The sequence below is a fragment of the Hyperolius riggenbachi genome, chromosome 11 (genome assembly GCF_040937935.1).
Source record: "Hyperolius riggenbachi isolate aHypRig1 chromosome 11, aHypRig1.pri, whole genome shotgun sequence".
Classification (NCBI taxonomy): Eukaryota; Metazoa; Chordata; class Amphibia; order Anura; family Hyperoliidae; genus Hyperolius; species Hyperolius riggenbachi.
The window spans coordinates 221,360,655-221,386,267 of record NC_090656.1 but is presented as its reverse complement, the minus strand read 5'-3'; the positions used below and the strand labels follow the sequence as shown (position 1 = coordinate 221,386,267).

The window sequence follows — 25,613 nt, the reverse complement described above, 5'->3', positions numbered from 1 at the left end:
CACCGGGATGCTTCTGCCTGCATCACAAGAAACTCTATTTATTTTAAAGGCATACTCTGCGGACAAGCCTTTTACATAAAACACATTTTATGTTATTTTACAAATAACTGAGGCCTACTTAAATTATAACACCCGGCTGGTGACCGAGAAGGGCGGATGAACCCCTTTGCCAGGTTCTCCGTAATGTATTCCCACATTGCCAGTTTCTCTGGTCCGGAAATATTATAGAGATGACCCCTAGGGGGCATACAACCAGATCTTAGGTCGATGGGGCAATCAAAACTCCGATGTGGTGGGAGTTTATCAGCGGACCTAGGACAGAACACATCTGTAAACTCAGTGTATTGTGCTGGTACCCCCTTAACCTCTATCTTGGCGGCACAAATGGCAATCTTCCCCAAACACTGAGTATGGCAATAAGGTGACCAGCTGAGTAGCTGACCTGAGGCCCAATCTATCTGTGGGGAATGGGCATACCGAGAATTACAGTGAAGGTTGCCATGCGCAAAAAACAAGAAACTGTAAACTCTCCTTATGTAGAACCCCTATCGTGCATGACAACCTTGGGGTCTGAGAGAGAGGTTGTCTACACTGTAGGGGAGAGTCATCCACTGCTGTGACGACTATTTGTCGGTCTAAGGGCTGTAAGGGAACACCCAGTCCTTTCATGAACTCGTAATCTATAAAATTGGCCGCGGACCCAGAGTCCACGAAAGCTTCAGTACAAACAGTAAAATTCCCCCAGGAACTGGAACACGGGAGGAGTAACCGATTATTCTGACTTAGAGGTAAGCTCTGTGTATTACCTCTAACTACACCTAGACAGCAGCGTTTCCCGATTTCCTGGGGCAATTTCGAGCAATATGACCCTGCTCTGCGCAATATAAACAAAGATTTTCTGCCCTTCTGCGCTCTTTCTCAGCCCGAGTCAACCGAGAATGTCCCATTTGCATCGGCTCGTCAGTAGGAGGGGTAGGTGATGCGGATGCATAAGAAAAAGCTCTTACTGCATTCCTGCCCCTCGATTGGCGCTGATAGCGCAATCTACGGTCCGCACGTATCGCCAAGGAAATGTCGTCGTCGACGAACTTGGGTTCTGGGTGTCCTAACATTAATTCAGAGACTGCGTCTGACAGGCCTGAGAGGAAGCAGTCTAATAAGGCGTAGGACCCCCACCTTGATGACACAGCCCACCTTCTGAACTCGGCCGCATAAACTTCAACCGAATCTCGACCCTGCTTGAGAGTTTTGAGCTTCCTCTCAGCATTGATCGAAGCATCCGGGTCATCATAAATTATAGCCATCGCTTTAAAGAACTCCTCAACTGACGTCAGTGCTGTATCCTCGGCGACAGATCATATGCCCAGGTTTGTGAGTCCCCGGACAATAAGGTCTTAATGAAGGTCACCCTTTGCTGCTCAGAACCTGACAACGTTGGTCGTAGCTCAAAATAAGACATAACCCGGTTACGAAAGTTCTGGAAGTCGGATCTTTGCCCTGAAAACTTTTCGGGCACTGACATCTGTGACCGGAGGGGATTGCACAGTGGCCACAGTCTTCTGCAAGACCCGTACAGACCCAGCCAATTGGGTGATCTGAGTCTGTTGCGAATTAACCACCTCAATGAGGTTGTTAAGTGAGGTGGTTAGAGTCTCGATCTGACTGCGTAATGCATCCATACTAGTGGTCTGCTGTTCTGTAACGATTGGTGTCAGCGCACAGAGAGAATCTGATTATTGGCGATCTGCAGTATCACCAAGAATGCAGATAAATACCTGATTATTGATGATCTGCAGAATCACCAATAATACAGGTAATTTGCTAACCTCTTGACACCTCAGCAAAAGAAACACAATAAAGACAGTAATATATCACAAACGTGTGAGATCCTCTAACCAGGCAGAATGAGGAATCTCGACCCCTAGCAGTAATCGTCTGCTTGGGGCAAGCGTCTCGGAGAGGCAAGCCTCAGAGATAACCCTCCAGTGGGTCTCCGGTCGATTCCGCCAACCGCACAGCCCCGCTCGGCGGCACGCCGGCGGTAAGAGTCTCAGAAGCGGAGCCCGCTGCCATATGCATGCTGGCAGCGGGTCCGCTATCCCTCCCACTTCCCTCCTATGATTGGTTGCTAGGGCTTGGCTGAAGGGCCTCTGATTGACCCAGGGACTTCATTTCCGCCCAATTACGACCTAACTAATCACGGCTTTCTACCACGATCACGAGCGTGATCATGGCCTGAAAACACTGGTGGGTTAGTGTTAGGCATAGGTATAGGGCAGGTTAGGTTAGGGACACATAGCTAACATACTGGAGAGGGGAGGCCATATGGCTACGATACTGAGATGGTGGAGGCACATCTGGCTACTATAATGGTGTGGGAGGAAGCACATTAAAGCGGAATATAACCCTGCATTTCAACTTTGCTCTAAAACATTATTTACAGCATATTATATGCAAAAAGCATTTTTTTTTTTTACTAGACCAGCATTGGAAGGGTTAAACACAGAGGTTTAAAGTTCCGTGGAGAGATATGCAGAAGATCAGATTACATTCTATTTAGTTATATGTATCTATTGAGAAATGTTAGACACTCTTTGGCTGTCCTCCAACTCATTCTCAGTCAGAGAGATGAGTCACATTCAACACTTAGATACATTTATGTAAACAAAATGTATCTATGTCAGCTTCGGATGCGTCTGCAGAAATCTCCAGGAACTTTAAAGCCCTGTGTAACCCTTCCAGAGCAAAGTTGAAATGCAGGGTCATATTCCGCTTTAAAGAGAATCTGTACTCTGAAATTCTTACAATAAAAAGCATACCATTCTATTCATTATGTGCTCCTGGTCCCCTCTGTGCTGTTTCTGCCATTCTCTGCTGCAAACCTGGCTTGTAATTGCCAGTTTTAGGCAGTGTTTACAAACAAACTAACCAGCTTCTAATAGGCTCAGCTAAGCAGAGTGTGTTAGTCACACAGAGCCTGCAGGGGGTGTGTACAGCTTCTAGCTAATCACAAGCAGCCCTGCACATTCCAGTCTGACTGCCTCAGCCTGACTGTGCCGACTATAGAGAGAAGATTAGATCATATAACAGAGATAACACAGCTACTGTGCAATTAGGAAAAGCTGCAGTAAGCCAGACCACATTAGAAAAGGCATAGGAACTTATAGCATAGAAGAAATAAAGATAAACAATTTGTTACAGAGTCTCTTTAAGGTAGGAATGGAAGGGGGGGCCATGCGGTCCAAATTCCACATTGGGGCCTAGAGGTCTTTAGGTATGCTACTGTAAACTACAGTACATTACATAACACCTTACCACTTACTGAACTTACTGAGCTTTCATCAACCCATTGGAGGATAGCTTTAAATACAGTGGCTTGCAAAAGTATTCGGCCCCCTTGAAGTTTTCCACATTTTGTCACATTACTGCCACAAACATGAATTGATTTTATTGGAATTCCACATGAAAGACCAATACAAAGTGGTGTACACGTGAGAAGTGGAACGAAAATCATACATGATTCCAAACATTTTTTTTACAGATCAATAACTGCAAAGTGGGGTGTGTGTAATTATTCAGCCCCCTTTGGTCTGAGTGCAGTCAGTTGCCCATAGACAATGACTAAATAGAGTGCACCTGTGTGTAATCTAATGTCAGTACAAATACCGCTGTTCTGTGACGGCCTAAGAGGTTGTCTAAGAGAATATTGGGAGCAACAACACCATGAAGTCCAAATAACACACCAGACGGGTCAGGGATAAAGTTATTGAGAAATTTAAAGTAGGCTTAGGCTACAAAAAGATTTCCAAAGCCTTGAACATCCCAAGGATCCCACTGTTCAAGCGATCATTCAGAAATGGAAGGAGTATGACACAAGTGTAAACCTACCAAGACAAGGCCATCCACCTAAACTCACAGGCCGAACAAGGAGAGCGCTGATCAGAAATGCAGTCAAGAGGCCTATGGTGACTCTGGACGAGCTGCAGAGATCTACAGCTCAGGCGGGGGAATCTGTCCATAGGACAACTATTAGTCGTGCACTGCACAAAGTTGGCTCTTATGGAAGAGTGGCAAGAAGAAAGGCATTGTTAACAGAAAGCATAAGCAGTCCTGTTTGCAGTTTGCCACAAGCCATGTGGGGAACAAAGCAAACATGTGGAAGAAGGTGCTCTGGTCAGATGAGACCAAAATGGAACTTTTTGGGAAAAATGTAAACGCTATGTGTGGCAGAAAACTAACACTGCACATCACTCTGAACACACCATCCCCACTGTCAAATATGGTGGTGGCAGCATCATGCTCGGGGGGTGCATCTCTTCAGCAGGGACAGGGAAGCTGGTCAGAGTTTATGGGAAGATGGATGGAGCCAAGTACAGGGCAATCTTGGAAGGAAACCTCTTAGAGACTGCAAAAGACTTGAGACTGGGGCGGAGGTTCACCTTCCAGCAGGACAACGACCCTAAACATAAAGCCAGCTCAACAATGGAATAGTTTAATACAAAACATATCTATGTGTTAGAATGGCCCAGTCAAAGTCCAGATCTAAACCCAATAGAGAATATGTGGCAAGATCTGAAAACTGCTGTTCACAAACGCTGTCCATCTAATCTGACTGAGCTGGAGCTGTTTTGCAAAGAGGAACGGGCAAAGATTTCAGTCTCTAGATGTGCAGAGCTGGTAGAGACATACCCTAAAAGACTGGCAGCTGTAATTGCAGCAAAAGGTGGTTCTACAAAGTATTAACTCGGGGCTGAATAATTACGCACACCCCACTTTGCAGTTATTTATTTGTAAAAAATGTTTGGAATTATGTATGATTTTCGTTCCACTTCTCACATGTACACCACTTTGTATTGGTCTTTCACGTGGAATTCCAATAATATTGATGCAGGTTTGTTGCAGTAATGTGACAAAATGTGGAAAACTTCAAGGGGGCCGAATACTTTTGCAAGCCACTGTATGTAAAATTTAATGCACATTTCACACTACATACTTGTATTACAACTAAAAAGCCCTTTAGCATTTAGTTTTACTCTTCTTTTTGTTAAACTATTTAACCAATAAGCTTTGGACATTATTAACACTGCTTTACCTTCACGTTTTATTCTCAGTGTGAGGTTCTGGGACAGGTCTCTCTCCAGGGATCTGTGTGTCAAAGTGCAGGAATATACATCTCCATCTTCATCCAGGCTGGAGGGCTTCACGGCCAGCTGACTAGTTACTCTGTATGTCCCGTCATCATTCCTTACTTGCTTAGACAGATAAGAGTCCACCATCGGTGATCTGGTTCCAGAATGTTTACTGTACTTCACCCAAATGACCTCCATGAGATCTGGGTAAAACTTGGTAACTTTACAAATAGCAGACTTCTCCTCTCCAAGTGTAACAGCTATTTCAGTGGATGACAATTCAATCTGGGGCTTAACTGTAAAAGAAGACATACAGTAAGTACCCAGCATCACTAACAAAGATCCCAGCAACACATCATGCATTAGTTACTGGACATCAAATCATAATCACCCCCCCTCCTCCTCCCCCCCCCCCCCCCCAAAAAAAAAAAATGGGATCAGGGTTACAAGAACTTGCAAAGCTGGAAGATAGAACCCAGCCATGTACTTGCGGATTAAAACAGGTTATAATATTTATGACTCAGCAACAATTGTGGAGGACATATAACAAACTGTAGTAAGTATACTTGATATATATGTAAACGCTCTTTCATTAACCTAAAACAGTCTTCACTCCAGGGGTGTAACAATAGACCCTGCAAGGGATATAGCCGCAGGAGGGCCCAGAAGCCACAAGGGGCCCTTCCCTGAAAGACTGACAACTAAGGGCACAGAGAGAAAAAAAACTTTCTGCTCTCTGCACAATTGTTCTAATGACTGCATCTGCTCAGCCACTGATAAGGAATCATATGTACACAATCCCTATTCAGTGTTCGTCCGGGTCATTTGTACAGTGCTGGTCTACCCCCAGCAGGAGGGGGCCCCTTCCAAAGTTTCGCAAGGGGCCCATTGATTTCTAGTTACACCCCTGCTTCACACTATTGGCTTGATTCATTAAGGAGACACTGAAGTCTCTTTTTTTTTACTTGATTTTCTTCTTTAGTCCTCTTCAGCATTAAATTTCAAGAGCATTCACGGAAGTCCTGCAGCAGAATATGTGATTTATAGCAAAGACATAGCTACTGCACACAGCTCTGCTTCTCCAGGCAGCAAAATCTCCGACCTGCAAAGTCATGGAACTTTGCAGGTCGGAGATTTTACTGCCTGGGGGAGGCAGAGCTGTGTGCAGTAACTCTGCCTCCAATCCAGTCAATCTCTGCTGATCTCCACCTCTCAATATTCAACCAATAGCTGCGCACTTAGATACTGCAAAACAAGTGTCTCTCTTTCTCATGCAAGACAGTCCTACAAGACAAGTAGTGTGGAGTTCTTCCTAAATGACCTCCAGGTTGCAGTGACCAATTCTTGCGGTAAATCACCTCCACCACACCCCACGCAGTGGGAACGCACCGCATACAAATGACCCTCTGTTAGATAGGTCTCCAGCGCTTATGGGGTCATCTGGCCACCCCCTGCCATTCAAGGATTCTCCTCCACAAAGATCACTCTGCTGCAGTATCAATACACCTCAAAAAAACATAACCAAAGCTCCCATAGCGTAAAATTGTAAAACCACTTTAATTTTAAAAAGAAATGCACACTTACAAACGTGTCCGGAGTTTAAGGCACAGAGTTTTAGTGGGCTCCACCCCAATCGTGGGCCGCTGGGTCGGCTTGGCTGCGCTAGTTAGTTTGGCCTCCCTCTGACCCCTCACGTATCCCCGTGTTGCCTCCACGTCTGCTGCGCTTTACCGTTTTCATCGCCTGTAGCGACTTATCAGAAGCATGCGCGGCAGTGTGATAGCTACCTTTTATACCTAATAAGTCCCCCCCTTTTTCCCATTCCCCTCCCCATACCCCCAACCCGGAATGTCTGGCTCTCTCACTCTCTCCACCAATGGAGAAGCGCTTACCCGGAACTCCTTCTGGCCACGCGCCTCCTTGGTAATGCTGTTTTCTCATCGTGCAGCGCTAGTCCCGCTGCGTCATCCTAACGCAAATCCAGTGTCGCATAAACACTTGGGTCTAGACCTATTGCCATCTAGTGTTTATTCCTCTAACTGCATCACTCGATGCGTACATTCCTCTTTCAATGCGGCCTTCTGGCCGCATTGTCTAGTGATGTCTCCATCAATGCCCCCTGGTGGCTGCTCCTCCTCCTACATCTCCTATTGAGAATTTAGCCTAATTACTAGGCTTTTTCCCTCTACACAGCCTCTGCTTCCCCGGGGGCCAGTGGGATTTTGCCCTAACAGCATTTTGTTACACGTCATTCATTTTCATAACAGCAAATTAGTACATACAAGAGACCACATTTTTCACATATATCTTTCTCTAAAGGTATTCCATACTATCTTTATTCCCTATACAAAATCATCTTTTTTTGCTAAATTCTACAAACCCACTGGTGCTAAACTTATCTTTCCAACATTTCCTTTCTCACATTGCAAAAATTCCAAACTACAAAAGTGAGTATCGCCCTTTTCCAAAAAGCCACTTTTATTAACATGTGCAAGAAATATATATAGTGATAATAGTAAAGGTGACCCCCCCCCCCCCTTTTCCTCAATATTCAATAACCCCATTCTAGCTTTAAGTGACAGTATTGTGGGTTTTCAGAATTGGCTTCTACTCACTTTTAGGTTTCGCAATCGTTACTTAGAAAGCAAATTAAATCAATATCGGTGTTTAACCCTTTCGGTTTCAGTGTATCCAACATATAGATCCATCTGGTCTCTCTTTGTGATACCCCTTTCACCAAGTCCCCCCCCCCCCCCCCCCCCCCCTCCAAGGCTTGACCATTTTTTCTACCCCACTGAAAGAAAGTAACGACGGATCCTTGTGCACCCTCTTAAAGTGAGCTGATAATGTATGGCTCATTAGGCCCTTTCTGATATTTCTCAGATGCTCCCCAATTCCTTCTTTCAAAGGCCTTGTGGTTCGCCCAACATATTGGTATCCACAAGGACACCAAGCCACGTATACCACACATTTGTCGTTACACGTGATAAAGTCCCTTATCTTAAATGTCCTATTATTAGAATATCCCCTAATGTGTGCCCCTCTTTCTGGTTTGGCCTCCCTGCAGCCTTTGCAGTCCCTACATGGAAAAAATCCAGGCTTCTGCCACCCCATAAATTTGGGTGGCAGTTTCTTTGGCTCTACACAGCTAGGAGCCAAAAGGCTCTTGAGGTTTGGGGCCTTTTTGTAAATAAATTTCGGTTTTGAGGGTAGTAATTTGCCTAAATCTATATCAGACAATAGTATCTCCCAGTTGTGATAAAACGCGGAAAAGCCGCCACGTGTGCTGAAAGCAAGGCGGCTGATTCCGCGTCCGATGCGGCGGTTTGCACGCGTAGGCACGCATCTGGGACTGTGGCAGAACGCGGAAAAGCCGCCGCATGTTCTAACAGCAAAGCGGCTGTTTCCACGTCTAAGGTGGCGGTTTGTACGCAGCAGCGTGCCTTTGGTGTGGCTGGGTCTGTTAGTCCACATGGACGAAAGGAGAGCTACGCGCGCGCGGCCCAGAAGTCAGGACCTTTATACCAGCAGGGGAAGTGTCAGCTGATCAGGACGATCAGCTGGTTCCTGCTAGACTCATGATTGGCTGATTGGCTGAGTGGCTCGGGGGGGGGGGGGGCAGCAGAGTTCAGCAACTATATATTCTGCTTGCTTGTCAGTTGCTGGTTGTCTGCCATTGCGAACACTTACGTGGAAGCATACAGACCTTAGTCAGATCCAACAGTGTATTTGAACCAGGAGGACCTGGGAATTCACACTGAGCCAGATTACTTTTGTTTATCACTGTGTTATTCTCTATCATAGTTCCAGGGTGCTGAGATCACCGCCCTCACACCCCAGACTAGGGAACTGTATTATCATTTGTGTTATATTCCAGACTAGTTCCAGGGTGCTGAGAAAACTGAGTTTTTACTGTTTTATTGTTTTTGTTCAATGACACGTTCATCGAAGTATGCCAGAGCTAAAATCTATGAACTATTGGCCCTTTTTATCTCTTTCCTGCTCTTAAAAGCCATTGGGCTTGATTCACAAAGCGGTGCTAACTGTTAGCACGCCTGTGAAAACCCCCTTAGCACATCTAAACGAGCTTTTCGTGCGTAAAACTTTATGCGCGAAGTGCCCATTAAAGCCTATGGGACTCAGCACGCGCATAGGACTTTGCACGCACAAAACTTTGCGCACAAAACTTTGTGCGCGATCTGATTGAGAAATCTGGTGCTAACCTACTTAGCACCCTGGTTAGCACGTCTAAAGACTTTAGACGTGCTAAGTAGGTTAGCACCGCTTTGTGAATCAAGCCTATTATTTTCTAAGAAAGTGAGATTATAGTTGTAATTTTTGTTTTTTTTTAATCAGTGAGGGTCACACTGTTGTCTGACCCAGTCCTAACTCAAACATCAGGTATGTAAGTGGCAGTTCCTGTCTAACTCTTTCAGGCAGAGAAAGAAAAAAAAGGAACACAGCATAGTTATGTGTGCTAGACACTGTACATGCACAGGTCTATCTCATCATGTCACCTCGGGTATCCTTTAAACTGAAAATAAAAAAAAAAATGTACTCACCGGACACCTGTACTTTTGTCATGGCTGAACCCTCATTAGGGTTAACTGTGACGGTACAAGTATATTCTCCATCATCACTGATCTGAACCTGTGATATATTCAGACTGGCATCACCCTTTTTAATATCTTCATCAGCTATGTTCGATCCAAGTCTCACTGCTGTGTGCCTGGACTCTTCAAAGTGATAAACAGGTATTTTGTGTCCACGTGGTGACCTGAGAGTCCATCTTATTATGATTTTTCTTAGATCCAGTGGTGTTGAGAGGTCGGGGATAGAACATGGTATCTTCACATCTTGTCCTACTAGAACCTTAATAGGAGCCTCATTCCCAGTGAGTCTCCAAGCACCTGAGAACAGCAACAGAGACAACATATTACAGCTGCCAGTGATATTTCTAAAGATGAATCTTGCTTTCTGACTTACAACTGCTATAAATAATGTGGCAAACTGTAAATAAATTTGCAAATCAAGAAAAAAGGATCTTTTGCGTGCACCTTCCGTCTGATGAATTTGTTACTTCCAAAGTGACAGCCAAAGTTTCAAAGTTGCAGACAACGGTAACACTTCATAACATTACAAAATCCAGTATCACAAAGTCATGGTGCAAGACACCTCTTACGTGTCCGTGGGAGCAGGGTCAGCGGTGCTGGAGGTGGGTGTAGGCATTAGATGGTAGGACAAAGGCCTTTGCGCATCTGTCGCTTGGTCACGCATACCACTAAAGTGAGGAAGAGAGTCTTCCAGCGTACAATAGAGCAAAGCTCCGCCCCTTCCGGAAGCATCACTTCCTATGGTGCAAAGGCTGGTAACCCTGGAGACGGAGACGCCGCCTACGTAGTCAAATAGGAGGAACCTAAAGACGGGAGCTATTGCCATGGAAACCATGACGCGCAGCCATAATGTAAGCTGCGTACCATGGACGCAAAGGTGCACAGCGCGATTAGGTGCTACGTGCACCTGAGTCAAGCGATCTGCAGTATTGTGCAGATAAAAGTCGGGGAATATATTATCCCCCAGCTACCGTGATACTCCCGTCAGTGCTGCTCATCAGGATTCTGGATATCCGGGTAACCCGGGTATCCAAACTTTTTTTCAGCTATACGACCGGATTCAGATTACGGATACCTGGACCCTAATCCGAATAGCAAACCGGGGGTATTTGGTCGCCTACCCGGATATCCGTGGATTTCCACAGATATCCGGATCCGATTAATGCAATTTCGGCAAAAAAGACCACCACCACCACCACCACCACCACCACCACCTCTCTCTCTCTCTCTCTTTCTCTCTCTCAGGTCTTCCAGGGATTTGTAGGATGTCAAAAGCAAGTTCACATACTTTGACCAGGAATCGAACCCAGGTCAACTGCTTGGAAGGCAGCTATGCTCATCACTATACCAACAACACTACATGCTGAAGCCAGCCTCCCTGTATGATGCTGGTGTAACTAGTGTTGGGCGAACACCTAGATGTTCGGGTTCGCGAACGTTCGCCGAACATCGCCGCGATGTTCGGGTGTTCGACCCGAACTCCGAACATAATGGAAGTCAATGGGGACCCGAACTTTCGTGCTTTGTAAAGCCTCCTTATATGCTACATACCCCAAATTTACAGGGTATATGCATCTTGGGAGTGGGTACAAGAGGAAAAAAAAATTAGCAAAAAGAGCTTATAGTTTTTGAGAAAATCGATTTTAAAGTTTCAAAGGGAAAACTGTCTTTTAAATGCGGGAAATGTCTGTTTTCTTTGCACAGGTAACATGCTTTTTGTCGGCATGCAGTCATAAATGTAATACATATAAGAGGTTCCAGGAAAAGGGACCGGTAACGCTAACCCAGCAGCAGCACACGTGATGGAACAGGAGGAGGGTGGCGCAGGAGGAGAAGGCCATGCTTTGAGACACAACAACCCAGGCCTTGCATGAGGACAAGAAGCGTGCGGATAGCAATTTGCGTTTTGTCGCCATGCAGTCATAAATTTAATACAGATGAGAGGTTCAATAAACAGGGACCGGAAACGCTAAGCCATCACAGATGTTCATTGTTCATGTTACTTGGTTGGGGTCCGGGAGTGTTCCGACATAACGCTGGCTGCCGGGCAAGCCAGCACCTCTATTGCGTACATTGCCAGTTTGTGCCAGGTGTCTAGCTTCGATACCCAATAGTTGAAGGGTGCAGATGGATTGTTCAACACAGCTATGCCATCTGACATGTAGTCCTTGACCATCTTCTCCAGGCGATCGGTGTTGGAGGTGGATCTGCACGCTTGCTGTTCTGTGTGCTGCTGCATGGGTGTCAGAAAATTTTCCCACTCCAAGGACACTGCCGATACCATTCCCTTTTGGGCACTAGCTGCGGCTTGTGTTGTTTGCTGCCCTCCTGGTCGTCCTGGGTTTGCGGAAGTCAGTCTGTCGGCGTACAACTGGCTAGAGGAGGGGGAGGATGTCAATCTCCTCTCTAAAGTCTCCACAAGGGCCTGCTGGTATTCTTCCATTTTGACCTGTCGGACTCTTTCTTCAAGCAGTTTTGGAACATTGTGTTTGTACCGTGGATCCAGAAGGGTATAAACCCAGTAATTGGTGTTGTCCAGAATGCGCACAATGCGTGGGTCGCGTTCAATGCAGTCCTAGGCCGAAGAGGTCATAGCCTAGGGTCACAAAAACCTGTTTATTTGGGCTATTTCAATGGTAGTGATGGTGACGTACATAAATCTCAGCCATGGCCGTTAGCAACGTCTGAATTTCACGAAATGTCTCATGCAGGTAGAAGACATATTGTTAGACTTGGATTCCAAAGATGGGGTCCCTACATCTCTGCAAACCAGAGTTACAGGGGTCCAAAATTGGTAAAATCCCCCATAGGCTTTCATTGGGCCTACTATTTACCGTTCCAAAATCTCACACCATTTCAAAGGGCAATGGCTCAGCAGTGGCAAAACTCACCAGTCATGATCCCCCTAAGGGTCCCTACAATGCTAGAAAATTTGGTACTGCTGAGCCATTGCCCTTTGAAAAGATGTGAGATTTTGGAAAGTGAAATAGGGAGGCAATGAAAGTCTATGGGGGATTTTACCAATTTTGGACCCCTGTAACTCTGGTTTGCAGAGATGTAGGGACCCCATCTTTGGAATCCAAGTCTAACAATATGTCTTCTACCTGCATGAGACATTTCGTGAAATTCAGACGTTGCTAACGGCCATGGCTGAGATTTATGTACGTCACCATCACTACCATTGAAATAGCCCAAATAAACAGGTTTTTGTGACCCTAGGCTATGACCTCTTTGGCCTAGGGGCCCGAAACTCACCAGTCATGTTCCCCCTAAGGGTCCCTACAATGCTAGAAAATTTGGTACTGCTGAGTCATTGCCCTTTGAAAAGATGTGAGATTTTGGAAAGTGAAATAGGGAGGCAATGAAAGTCTACGGGGGATTTTACCAATTTTGGACCCCTGTAACTCTGGTTTGCAGAGATGTAGGGACCCCATCTTTGGAATCCAAGTCTAACAATATGTCTTCTACCTGCATGAGACATTTCGTGAAATTCAGACGTTGCTAACGGCCATAGCTGAGATTTATGTACGTCACCATCACTACCATTGAAATAGCCCAAATAAACAGGTTTTTGTGACCCTAGGCTATGACCTCTTTGGCCTAGGGGCCCGAAACTCACCAGTCATGTTCCCCCTAAGGGTCCCTACAATGCTAGAAAATTTGGTACTGCTGAGCCATTGCCCTTTGAAAAGATGTGAGATTTTGGAAAGTGAAATAGGGAGGCAATGAAAGTCTATGGGGGATTTTACCAATTTTGGACCCCTGTAACTCTGGTTTGCAGAGATGTAGGGACCCCATCTTTGGAATCCAAGTCTAACAATATGTCTTCTAGAGACATTTCGTGAAATTCAGACGTTGCTAACGGCCATGGCTGATATTTATGTACGTCACCATCACTACCATTGAAATAGCCCAAATAAACAGGTTTTTGTGACCCTAGGCTATGACCTCTTCGGCCTAGGACTGCATTGAACACGACCCACGCATTGTGCGCATTCTGGACAACACCAATTACTGGGTTTATACCCTTCTGGATCCACGGTACAAACACAATGTTCCAAAACTGCTTGAAGAAAGAGTCCGACAGGTCAAAATGGAAGAATACCAGCAGGCCCTTGTGGAGACTTTAAAGAGGAGATTGACATCCTCCCCCTCCTCTAGCCAGTTGTTCGCCGACAGACAGACTTCCGCAAACCCAGGACGACCAGGAGGGCAGCAAACAACACAAGCCGCAACTAGTGCCCAAAAGGGAATGGTATCGGCAGTGTCCTTGGAGTGGGAAAATTTTCTGACACCCATGCAGCAGCACACAGAACAGCAAGCGTGCAGATCCACCTCCAACACTGATCGCCTGGAGAAGATGGTCAAGGACTACATGTCAGATGGCATAGCTGTGTTGAACAATCCATCTGCACCCTTCAACTATTGGGTATCGAAGCTAGACACCTGGCACAAACTGGCAATGTACGCAATAGAGGTGCTGGCTTGCCCAGCAGCCAGCGTTATGTCGGAACGCTGTTTCAGTGCTGCCGGAGGCATTGTCACAGATCGGCGTATCCGCCTCTCCACAGAAAATGCAGACCGTCTGACTCAAATTAAAATGAATCAATCCTGGATTGAAAACGACTACGCAACACTCCCGGACCCCAACCAAGTAACATGAACAATGAACATCTGTGATGGGTTAGCGTTTCCGGTCCCTGTTTATTGAACCTCTCATCTGTATTACATTTATGACTGCATGGCGACAAAACGCAAATTGCTATCCGCACGCTTCTTGTCCTCATGCAAGGCCTGGGTTGTTGTGTCTCAAAGCGTGGCCTTCTCCTCCTGCGCCACCCTCCCCCTGTTCCATCACGTGTGCTGCTGCTGGGTTAGCGTTACCGGTCCCTTTTCCTGGAACCTCTTATATGTATTATATTTATGACTGCATGCCGACAAAAAGCATGTTACCTGTGCAAAGAAAACAGACATTTCCCGCATTTAAAAGACAGTTTTCCCTTTGAAACTTTAAAATCGATTTTCTCAAAAACTATAAGCTCTTTTTGCTAAATTTTTTTTCCTCTTGTACCCACTCCCAAGATGCATATACCCTGTAAATTTGGGGTATGTAGCATATAAGGAGGCTTTACAAAGCACGAAAGTCCGGGTCCCCATTGACTTCCATTATGTTCGGAGTTCGGCTCGAACACCCGAACATCGCGGCCATGTTCGGCCCGAACCCGAACATCTAGATGTTCGCCCAACACTACACGTGACCCGTTCGGCCAATCACAGCGCTAGCCGAACGTTCGGGTAACGTTCGGCCATGCGCTCTTTGTTCGGCCAAATGGCCGAACCCGAACATCACCCGAACAGGGTGATGTTCTGCAGAACCCGAACAGTGGCGAACACTGTTCGCCCAACACTAGGTGTAACACACACACAGCAAAGGACAGCAATTTGAAGTCTGGAAGATTCCAGGGCAAGGGTGGGAAGGATTAAAAGCTAGGTGGCCATGCAACCATTCCTGCTAACCTAAAGCTTACTTGTGTCTTACAACACATTGGCTTAAGACTTTACTAAATCTAATGCTCCAATATGAGGAAGCTTCTCTGTTTGCCGTTTTGTTTTTTGTTTTTTTTAAGTGTGGTGTCACAGTTCACTTATCTCTTCAACTACAAGAAAGGCCCAGGATTAGTCTTAGCTACCGTAATATCTATGTTAAGGCAGGGCCCTTATTACACTTTCTCTTACATGGCTATGGAAACCGTTTTGCTCATAGAATAAAGTGAGGTGCAAAAATGAAATCATGCTTAGCAGAGGATGGTTTCAATCCATCAACCTCTGCGTTATGGGAGCAGCAGACTTCCACTGCACCACTCTGCTGCCATACAGCAGACACTTTGGGCCTGATTCACACAGCGGTGCTAACAGTTAGCACGCTGGTGAAAAGCCCTTTATCACGCCTAAACTCAGTTTAGGCATGATAAGTTTAGGTGTGATAAGTTTAGGTGTGATAAGTTTAGGTGTGATAAGTTTAGGCGTGATAAGTTTAGGCGTGATAAGTTTAGGCGTGATAAGTTTAGGCGTGATAAGTTTAGGCGTGATAAGTTTAGGCGTGATAAGTTTAGGCATGATAAGTTTAGGCATGATAAGTTTAAGCACCAACTGCATTAGCACCATAGTGCACAGCTGATCAAAAGTTTTGCGCTAGCAAAGTCTGGTGCACTTTGCATAGAGTTTAATGGCGCTGCTTTGTGTGCGGGACTTTGCACGCTATCTACACTTATCTAAACTTAGCATGCCTAAACTTATCACACCTAAACTTATCACACCTAAACTTATCATGCCTAAACTGGCTTTTCACCAGCGTGGTGCAATGGTTATCACGCCTAAAGTCTCTAACTGGGTTAGCACCGCTTTGTGAATCGAGCCCTTTGTTGTAGGAAAAAGTGAGTTATCTCATCAGATTATTTTCACTTCAGGTTTACTCAGCCCTGTTCCCAGGAGCGGGTGAGGGGGTATCAGCCGGGACTGCAGTGAGAGAGGGTGGCGCAATGATGGAGGGGGGAGCCGCAGCCACACTGGGACTCAGCTCCAACTGTGACCTTCCTTCTTTCCTGCAGGAAGAAGAGACAGTAAGCTAAGAAGTGCTGCAGACAGAGGAGCCGGCTCAAGTAATCAGCGTTTGGAGCCGGGAAGGAGGTGAGTTGCTTCTTCCAAGAGGCTTCCCGCTGCAGAGTAAGGAGGAGAGCACGGAAGGGGGGGGGGGGGGGGACGGTTGGAGGAAGAGGCAGAAGTCGGCCCGCCCTCCCCGCAGCCGAGTCCCAGTGTGGCCACGGCTGCCCCTTCCATCATCTATATGGGGGCACCTATACCTGGTTAACCTACACTTGCTGCATCTATACCTAGCTAAGCTATACTGGGGACACCTATACCTAGCTAACTTATACTGGCTGTAACTATACCTAGCTTACCTATACTGGGTGCATTTATACCTTAGCTAACCTATACTGGCTGCACCTATACCTAGATAACCTAGGCTGGGGGCACCAATACCTAACTATCCTATACTGGGGGCACCTATACCTAGCTAACCTATACTGGGGGCCAAAACAGCTGGCTACCTATACGGGGGCACCTATGACTGGCTACCCATACCTGTCTAACAATTTTTACACCCTCGCGCCCTGGGTGCAAATTAGCCTAGAAACTGCCCTGGGTTTATTTTACAATCAAGTTGTAGAAAATTCTCTCTTTCTTGTATCTGAGAAGCAGTAGTTGCAGGGGACAGCAACAACTAACCTGATATTCTAACGGCATTTTCCAGTTGAATGCAAAGAATGAGCTATAGTCATCCTGCTTAGGGACAGGGTCGTACTGACCTGCCAGGGTACCGGTAATTTTCCCGGGAGGCCTCGCCTCCACATCTCCGGTGGACCCTGCCCTGACTGGCTAGGGGGGGGGAAGGGGAAAGATTTCCCCCCTGCTGCCTCTCCTGTAATGATTCAGGGCTGGCTGGTGCAGTGCTGTAATCAGCTGTAGCATACCTCCCAACTTTTTGAGATGAGAAAAAGGGACACTTAAGCCATGCTCCTGCCACACCCCTGGTCACGCCCCACCACACCCCTAGTCATGCATACCATAAAGATTTCATTAGAAAAATATGTTGTTTTAGAATTTAAACCACACTGGTCCTTTCTATACTGGTTCATTTTCCTTCATAGAAATATTTTAAATTAGTAATATATCAATTTAAAGGATCAAACACATTTTTTAGAGTCAATCAAACACATTTTTTAGTAATATATATATATATTTACATAGAAAGAGGGACAAAGTGCTGAAAGAGGGACAAATGAGGAGGAAAGAGGGACAGGGCTCCCAAAGAGGGAAGAGGGACAGTTGGGAGCTATGTTGTAGTAATGTAGTTTTGCACGGCTGCGGCTGTTCATTCCATACCCCGCCCCCAGTCTCCTGGCTTGCAATCAGAATTAAAACACCAGGCAGGCTCTAGCTGCAGACACTGCGGTGCACTGCCTGAGCATAAACTCTGCCCTACCCCCCCAGGTAGCTTTCTGATTGGTGCACCCCAGGCACCAGCTGGCTGCCTGCTCTGCACCAGACACAGGAGACCATACTGTCTTGCGGACACTGAGCCCCCTGCTCAATGAGATCTCCGCCCCTACTTGGGAAACATTGAAGGGGAGCGTATCTTACTTGTTAAGCCCACCCCCTGCCCAAAGGAAGCCCCGCCATCCCCACCGAAGAAACTGAAGTGGAGGAGGTGGATAGCCAGGACTCTGAAAACTGAGGAGGAAGTGGGAGCTCTCACTGGGATCCTGGAGTATGCTTGGCTGCAGGAAGCTGTGTCCTTGCCTGGAAAACAGTAAGATAATTTTTGTATGGTGCCAACAGCACCCACAGCCAGTTACCTCTCCCCTTCTAACCACCCCACAGTGACTTCTGCCCCCTTGCCACCCCCAAGTTAGCTCTCCTCTCTAACCACCCCCATGACCTCTCCCCCAGCCACATCTTCCCTGCTAACCACTGTCTAGTGACCCCCTATCCCCATAGTCACCTCCTAGTGACTTCAGCCCGAACCACTCCCCAGTGACCTCTCTCCCCCCTAGCCACCTCTCTATGAGATCTTCCCTCCAGTCATCTCTCGCAGTGATTTATCGCTCTCCCCCAGCCACCCCCAGTGACCTCCCCCAGCCACCCCCCAGTGACCTGTCCCACCCAGGCCAGCCCCTGTGACCTCTCCCCACTCTAGCCAGCACCCAGTGACCTTTCCTCCCCAGCCAAACTCCAGTGACCCCTCTACCCATAGCCACCTCCTAGTGAATCTCGCACCCTAACCATCCCCGTGACCTTTCCCCCACCCAGCCACCCGCCAGTGACTTCTCCCCTCCCAGCAAACCCCCAGTGACCCCTCTACCCATAGCCACCCCCTAGTGACCTCTCCTACCCAAGCCACGTACCAGTGACCTCTCCCCCAACCACCTCTTCCTCCCTAGCCACCCCTAGCGACCTCTCCACCACCAGCCATCCTCTAGTGACATGCCCCCCAGTGACCTCTCCACATCCAGCCAACCCCCGTGACACCCTCTCCCCATAGCCACATCCTAGTAACTTTTTCTGCTCTAACCACCCCCCAGTGATCTCTCCCCCCCCCCCTCCCTACCACCTCCTAGAGAGCTCGCCCTGCCATCTCCGACTGTGACCTCCTGCTTCCCCAGCCACTTCTTCCCACCACCCCCCCATGACCTCTACCCCCAAGCCAGCCCCTGGGACCTCTCCCCACGCTAGCCACCCCAGTGACCTCTACTTCCCCAGCCAACCCCCAGTTACCACTTATCTCTCCCCGTAGCCAACTCCTAGTGACCTCTCGCATCCTAGCCAGCCCCCGTGACCTCTCCCCCAGCCACCCGCCAGTGACTACTCCCTCCCAACCAACCCACAGTGACCTCTCCCCCACTCTAGCCACCTCCTGATGACCTGAGAAAACAAACCAACCCGGCTCTGGATCTCCAAAGGCAGCAGCAGGAGAGGTCAGAGGAGAGACCCAGGCAGGTAAAAACAAGAGAGACACACAGTTAGGCCAGAAACCCACTAGGAGTGATTTTTCTGAGCGCTTTGCAATTTGAAAACTCTTGCTAATGTAATGCCATGGATGTGATCCCACTTGAGCGATGGGATTTTATAAAAATCCCCCATAGCATTGCAGTAGCAAGTGCTTTCTCAAATCACTAGCGATTATAAATCGCTCCAAGTGGGTTTCTGGCCTTAGTGAGACTAAGTTTTACAGAGCCACCACAGGCTCACATCCATCCCTGTGCCCACCTTCCTTGCGTCCCCCTCCGTGCCCACCTTCCATGCGTCCCTCCCCGTGCCCACCTTCCATGCGTCCCTCCCCGTGCCCACCTTCCATGCGTCCCCCCTCGTGCCCACCTTCCATGCGTCCCCCTGTGCCCACCTTCCTTGCGTCCCCCCTGTGCCCACCTTCCATGCTTCCTCCCCCTGTGCCAACCTTCCATGCGTCCCCCCTAAGCCCACCTTCCATGCGTCCCCCCTGTGCCGACCTTCCATGCGTCCCCCCTGTGCCCACCTTCCTTGCATCCCCCTTGTGCCCACCTTCCATGCGTCCCCCCCTGTGCTCACCTTCCATGCGTCCTCCCTGTGCCCACCTTCCATGCGTCCCCCTGTGCCCACCTTCCATGCGTACCCCTGTGCCCACCTTCCATGCTTCCCCCTGTGCCCACCTTCCATGCGTCCCCGTGCCCACCTTCCATGCTTCCCTCCCCGTGCCCACCTTCCATGCTTCCTCCCCCTGTGCCAACCTTCCATGCATCCCCCCTGTGCCCACCTTCCATGCATCCCACGTGTCCACCTTTTTATTTAGCGCTGACATCTTCAGCAGCGCTGTACAGAGTACATAGTCTTGTCACCAACTCCCTCAGAGGAGCTCACAATCTAATCCCTACCATAGTCATAGCCTAGTGTCCTACCATATTATTATTAGAGATGGCCCGAATGGTTCGCCGGCGAACAGTTTCTGGCGAACTTCCGTAGTTCGCGGAGAACCGCAAACTTTTCCGGAAGTTCGATTCGCCCCCATGGTGCATCATTAGGGTCAACTTTGACCCTCTACATCACAGTCAGCAGGCGCATAGTAGCCAATCAGGCTACACTCCCTCCTGGAGCCCCGCCCCCCTTTATAAAAGGCAGGCAGCATCAGGCATTTCACTCACCCCTGTGCCTGCAGTAATTAGAGAAGGGAAGGCTGCTGCAGAGACAAAGGGTAAGCTTAGTTAGGCTCTTTAGCTTGCTCCTTGCTGATTCTTATTGCTAAAAAAGCACCCCTCAACAGCTCTTTTGAGAGCTAATGTTGTTCTTGTGATCTATTTTTTTTTTCTGTGTGGCCCACTGACACTTGCATATATAGCCCTATCTGTTGTAGCTGGACCTTGGTAATTGCTATACTGTGCCAGGCCTTGCCTAACTATACTGACTACCTATACGGGGACACCTACCTATGCCTAGCTAACTACTGGGGCACCTACCTACCTATATGGACACACCTACCTATGCCTAGCTAACTACTGGGGCACCTACCTACCTATATGGGGACACCTACCTATGCCTAGCTAACTACTGGGCACCTACCTATGCCTAACTACTTATACTGGGACACCTACTTATGCCTAGCTAACTACTGAGGCACCTACCTATGCCAACCTACCTATACGGGGACACCTACCTATGCCTAGCTAACTACTGGGGCACCTACCTACCTATACAGGGACACCTACCTATGCCTAGCTAACTACTGGGGCACCTACCTACCTATACGGGGACACATACCTATGCCTAGCTAACTACTGGGGCACCTACCTATGCCTAACTACCTATACTGGGACACCCTACCTATGCCTAACTACCTATACTGGGACACCTACCTATGCCTAGCTACATATAAGAAGATAATAAGGTCGTTGCTTCATTGTGGACAGACCAAATTCGATCAGCTGGACACTCAGTCACTGTTGTTCTGTCACTGAGCTACCTCAGCCCGACCATATGGGCTTGAAAACCGCCATGGCCTGCACTCTGGCCATGGTGCGCACCAGTCCAGCATGGCTGTCACTACGCAAACAGCTGTTTGCGTGCGTTACATAGTGAGTTTGGTCCGTCAGTGTGAAGCAGTACACTAATTACACTCCCTAAATGATTGAGGTATACACATGCAAGATGTTTTAAAGCAGGGGTCCTCACCTTTTTCGGCCCGGGGACCACTTTCTGACCGAATTTTTCTCCGGGGACCGCACGCGGGGGGGTGGGTGTGGGATGGGTTTGAGTCCTAGTGGACAGTGTCGTGCGCAGCGGGCTACGGGGGGGGGGGGGGGGGGGGGGGGCTGAGGTGCGGCGGCATAGCTAGCATAGTTGCCCCAGTATAGGGAGTTTAGTTGCCCCAGTATAGCTAGTATAGTTACCCATTATAGCTAGTATAGTTACCGAGTATAGCTAGTATAGTGCCCCAGTGCCCAGTATAGCTAGTATAGTGCCCAGTATAGCTAGTATAGTGCCCAGTTGTCACGCTCGGTGGTATATTCTCCACAGTCAGCACACAATGCATATCCTGACGTTTAGGAGACACACACGCAAGCACAAGGAACCTGCTCCGCTGCTCAGCTGCTTCAGCGGCTGCAATCCTCCTCCACCACCTGGATCGGAACTGCTTGCTCCACTGCTCAGCTGCTCCAATCCTCCTCCACCACTTGGATCAGAACTGCTTGCTCCTGCCACTCGGATCCATACTCGGCAGAGGCCCACGCTTGCAGGAGGCTCCCAGCCCATGCTGATCGAGCTACAGCAGGTCTCCCTGTGGCCCCCAGTCCGGTCACTTTTCATACCACCAACCTCCTGCTCAGATCGGGGGCCAGGTAGCTGCCCTTGTGAACACAAGGTGAGACCCTCGCCTGTACACAGCTATGTTACATGCTATGATGATGCCTGCTATAAACTGCTAAATCCAGGTATCATGTTCAACTGCCTGTAAAATTGCTACAAACTTTTGCCCATACAAATGCTTTTACCATATACTATCACCACCATAAACTTTCACTTATGATCCATAGCCGTATAACTGCCATTAACAAATGAACTAATTCTCAAATGTACTATCGCAAGCATAACTGCCATGAACCTTGATCTGTACCATAGTACTGCTATGATTTTTGTACTAATGCCTGTACAACTGCTATGATCATTGTACAATCGCCTGCACAGCTGCATCAAACTACTGTCCAGTTAACTGCCACATACTAGGGACCTATCCTGCATGACTGCCTTGATCCATAATCAAATGCTGGCATAACTGCCACAATCTATGATATATTGCCTGCACAACTGCTAACCACGAACTACAAACTATTGCTGCCTTTTAGTCTTGAGCACATAGTGTACTGGGTGCTAGTACTGATTTTGGCTTTGTTGCTGCGAGTGCCTGCCTGCTCTCCCACAAACTATTAATGCCTAACTGTTACGTAACTTGACCTGTCGCCTGACCTGTTGTTGTATAACTGCCACAAACCCTGAGCTTTTGCCTGCATAACAGACGTGCTTTGATCTATTGCCGTATACTCTGGGCCACCTCCTTCGGCGTGACTGCCCTAGCCCTGCCATTGTCACACAACCGCGCTCTGCTGCCCCACCCGTAGGCCACTAGGTACTCAGCTTTGCCGTCTCCACGGTACGCTCGGGCACCCTGCACCATCCCTGCCAGTGCCCCCTGTCCCCGACCCACATGAACGCGCCCCTGCATCCCCTCCCATTGTGTCCTACACCACCAACCCAGGCCGCAGCCCTCACAGCCATGGGAGCGGAGTCAGCCTCTCAGCAGATCATCTCCACCTTGACCAGAGAGGAGCTCCTGAAATGGGAACCCCTTGCCAGAAACATCCTGGCAGAGTGAGAGCCCCTGTGGGATACGGTCACTGAACACCTTAAACATCTTACAAATAGGATTGTAGGTGCCCTAATGGGATCCGTTGAAAAGGGCTCCTGAGCTGCCTGTATGAAAAGGGCTCCTCCATAGACATTAATGTTATTTCTGCAAATATGGGCTACAAAGGTAGTGAAAAGGGCTCCGGAGTTTTGATATAGGCTACAAGCGGGCGCCCTTTTGCAGCCCATATTTTTTTTTTAGGCTACAAGGTTTTTGGCTACAGTAGGGCACCCCTTTGTAGCCCATATTTTTTATTCAGCTTCAAGGTTTTCGGCTACAAAAGGGCACTCCTTTGTAGCGCATATTTTTATTCGGCTACAAGGTTTTTGGCTACAAAAAGGCACCCCTTTGTAGCCCATATTTTTTATTCAGCTACAAGGTTTTAGGCTACAAGGTTTTTGAGTCTGCTACAAAAGGGCACCCTTTTACAGCCGAGATTTTTGATTCAAGGGTGCAGGGGAGGTTAGGATTAGGCATCACAAGGGGGCGGGGGGGGGGGGGGGGTGTTAGGGTTAGGCACCTCCTAGGGGATTAGGGTTAGGTACCATCGGGGGAGGGTTCTGTGTGAGAGCAGGGAGCAGTTAGGTCATAATAATCACTTTTCTTAGCTATATCTAGAGCCCTTTTATAACCCAACAAATTTTGCCTAATAAACTAAAACTAGCTTTTTCGGCTACACCAGGTGCCCTTTGTAGCCGAATCAGGCATATATGGGCTACATCAGGTGCCCTTTGTAGCCAGAGTTGGCATATATGGGCTACACCATGTGCCCTTTGTAGCCGAAGTTGGCATATGGGCTACACCAGGTGCCCTTTTTGTAGCCGAATTTGGTATATATGGGCTACACCAGGAGCCCTTTTTTTTACAGGAGCCCTTTTCAAATAAACCCTTGCCTAACAAACGTTACAGAGGGAGATGAGCTGGTGCACTTGTGAGACTCAAGAGGAAAGGCCTTCGCTCCTCCATTCCTGCCATTCTGCTAGCGAATGTCTGCTCTCTCCCCAACAAAGTGGATGAGCTGCTCCTACTACTTGGCAGCAAATCCTCGATCGGCAAGAACACTCCGGTCCTCTGCTTCACAGAGACCTGGCTGAGTGAATGTGTCCCAGATCACTCCCTGCATGTACCAGGTTATGACAACCTCCGCGCTGACCGCGACCCTACACTCTCTGGGGGGAAAAAAAAGGAGGGGGCATCTGCCTTTACATAAACACCACCTGGTGCACCAATACCACCATCCTCAGCAAGGTCTGCACCCCAGAAGTCCTCTTCATCATCCTGGGCGACTTCAACAATGCAAATCTGCGTCAGGAGATGCCCCGCTACAAGCTGCACATCACCTGCCCCACCAGGCATCACAACACCCTGGATCACTGCTACACAGTCCACAAGGACGCATACAAGGTCACCCAGGGCGCCCCCTTGGGGAACTCCGACCACAACCTAATCCATCTGATCCCTACCTACAGGAGGCTCCTTGAGACTGCCAAGCCCACTGTCAGGACTGTGAAAAAGTGGACAGAAGAGGCTAAACTGAAGCTTCAGGCTTGCTTCGACCACACCGCCTGGTCATCCCTGGAGGCACCCACCCTTGACGAATGGTCAGAGAATGTCACCGCTTACATTAGCTTTTGTGAAGAAATATGCATCCCTTCTAAGACCTTTAACCACTTCGCCATATCTGGACGCATATATCCGTCCAGATAGGCAGTGGTGCTGCAGCCGTGTGGTGCACGCGATCGGGCGCGCTCCCGCTGCCTCCCGCTGCCCCCCCGATCAGTGAATGGGAATATAATTCCCATTCACCGATCTAAGTCCCCGGCAGAAATACCGACGCTTTCTCATCAGAGAGCGTGGTATTTCTGCCCCCAGGAAACTTCTTCTCTTCTTTTTAGTTCCTAGATGCGACATCGTTCGCATCTAGGAATTTTTTGAATGTGGCCATCTTGTGGCCAAATAGTAAACTGCACCCACATACCTGTATTGAATAAAAAAATACATTACATTGCATCTAAAATTGGCTATTTACCTCCCAAACTAAAATTACCCAAATACATTTTTGTATTAAAAAAAATTAAAAAAAATTACAATTAAAAAAAAAAAAAACTACATAAATAGTTACCTAAGGGTCTGAACTTTTTAAATATACATGTCAAGAGAGTATCTTATTACATTTTTTAAAATTATAAGCTTGTAAATAGTGATGGACGCAAATTGAAAAAATGCACCTTTATTTCTAAATAAAATATCGGTGCCATAAATTGTGATAGGGATGTAATTTAAATGGTGTAATAAGCGGGACAAATGGGCACATAAAATGCATGGGTTTTAATTACTGTAGCATGTATTAATTTTAAACTATAATGGCCAAAACTGAGA

General features: G+C 47.8%; 1 protein-coding gene across 1 annotated transcript in view; it reads right to left on the bottom strand.

Moving 5' to 3' along the window:
- The window catches only part of LOC137537959 (CD276 antigen homolog), a 263,958-nt gene that overhangs the window by 177,295 nt on the left and 61,050 nt on the right, over positions 1–25,613 (bottom strand). Inside the window, exons 2-3 of the mRNA XM_068259884.1 lie at positions 9,692–10,039; positions 5,093–5,425 (exon numbers count right to left, since the gene is read on the bottom strand). Coding sequence (XP_068115985.1) covers positions 5,093–5,425; positions 9,692–10,039 — 681 coding nt within the window. The remainder of the gene's footprint in view (positions 1–5,092; positions 5,426–9,691; positions 10,040–25,613) is intronic.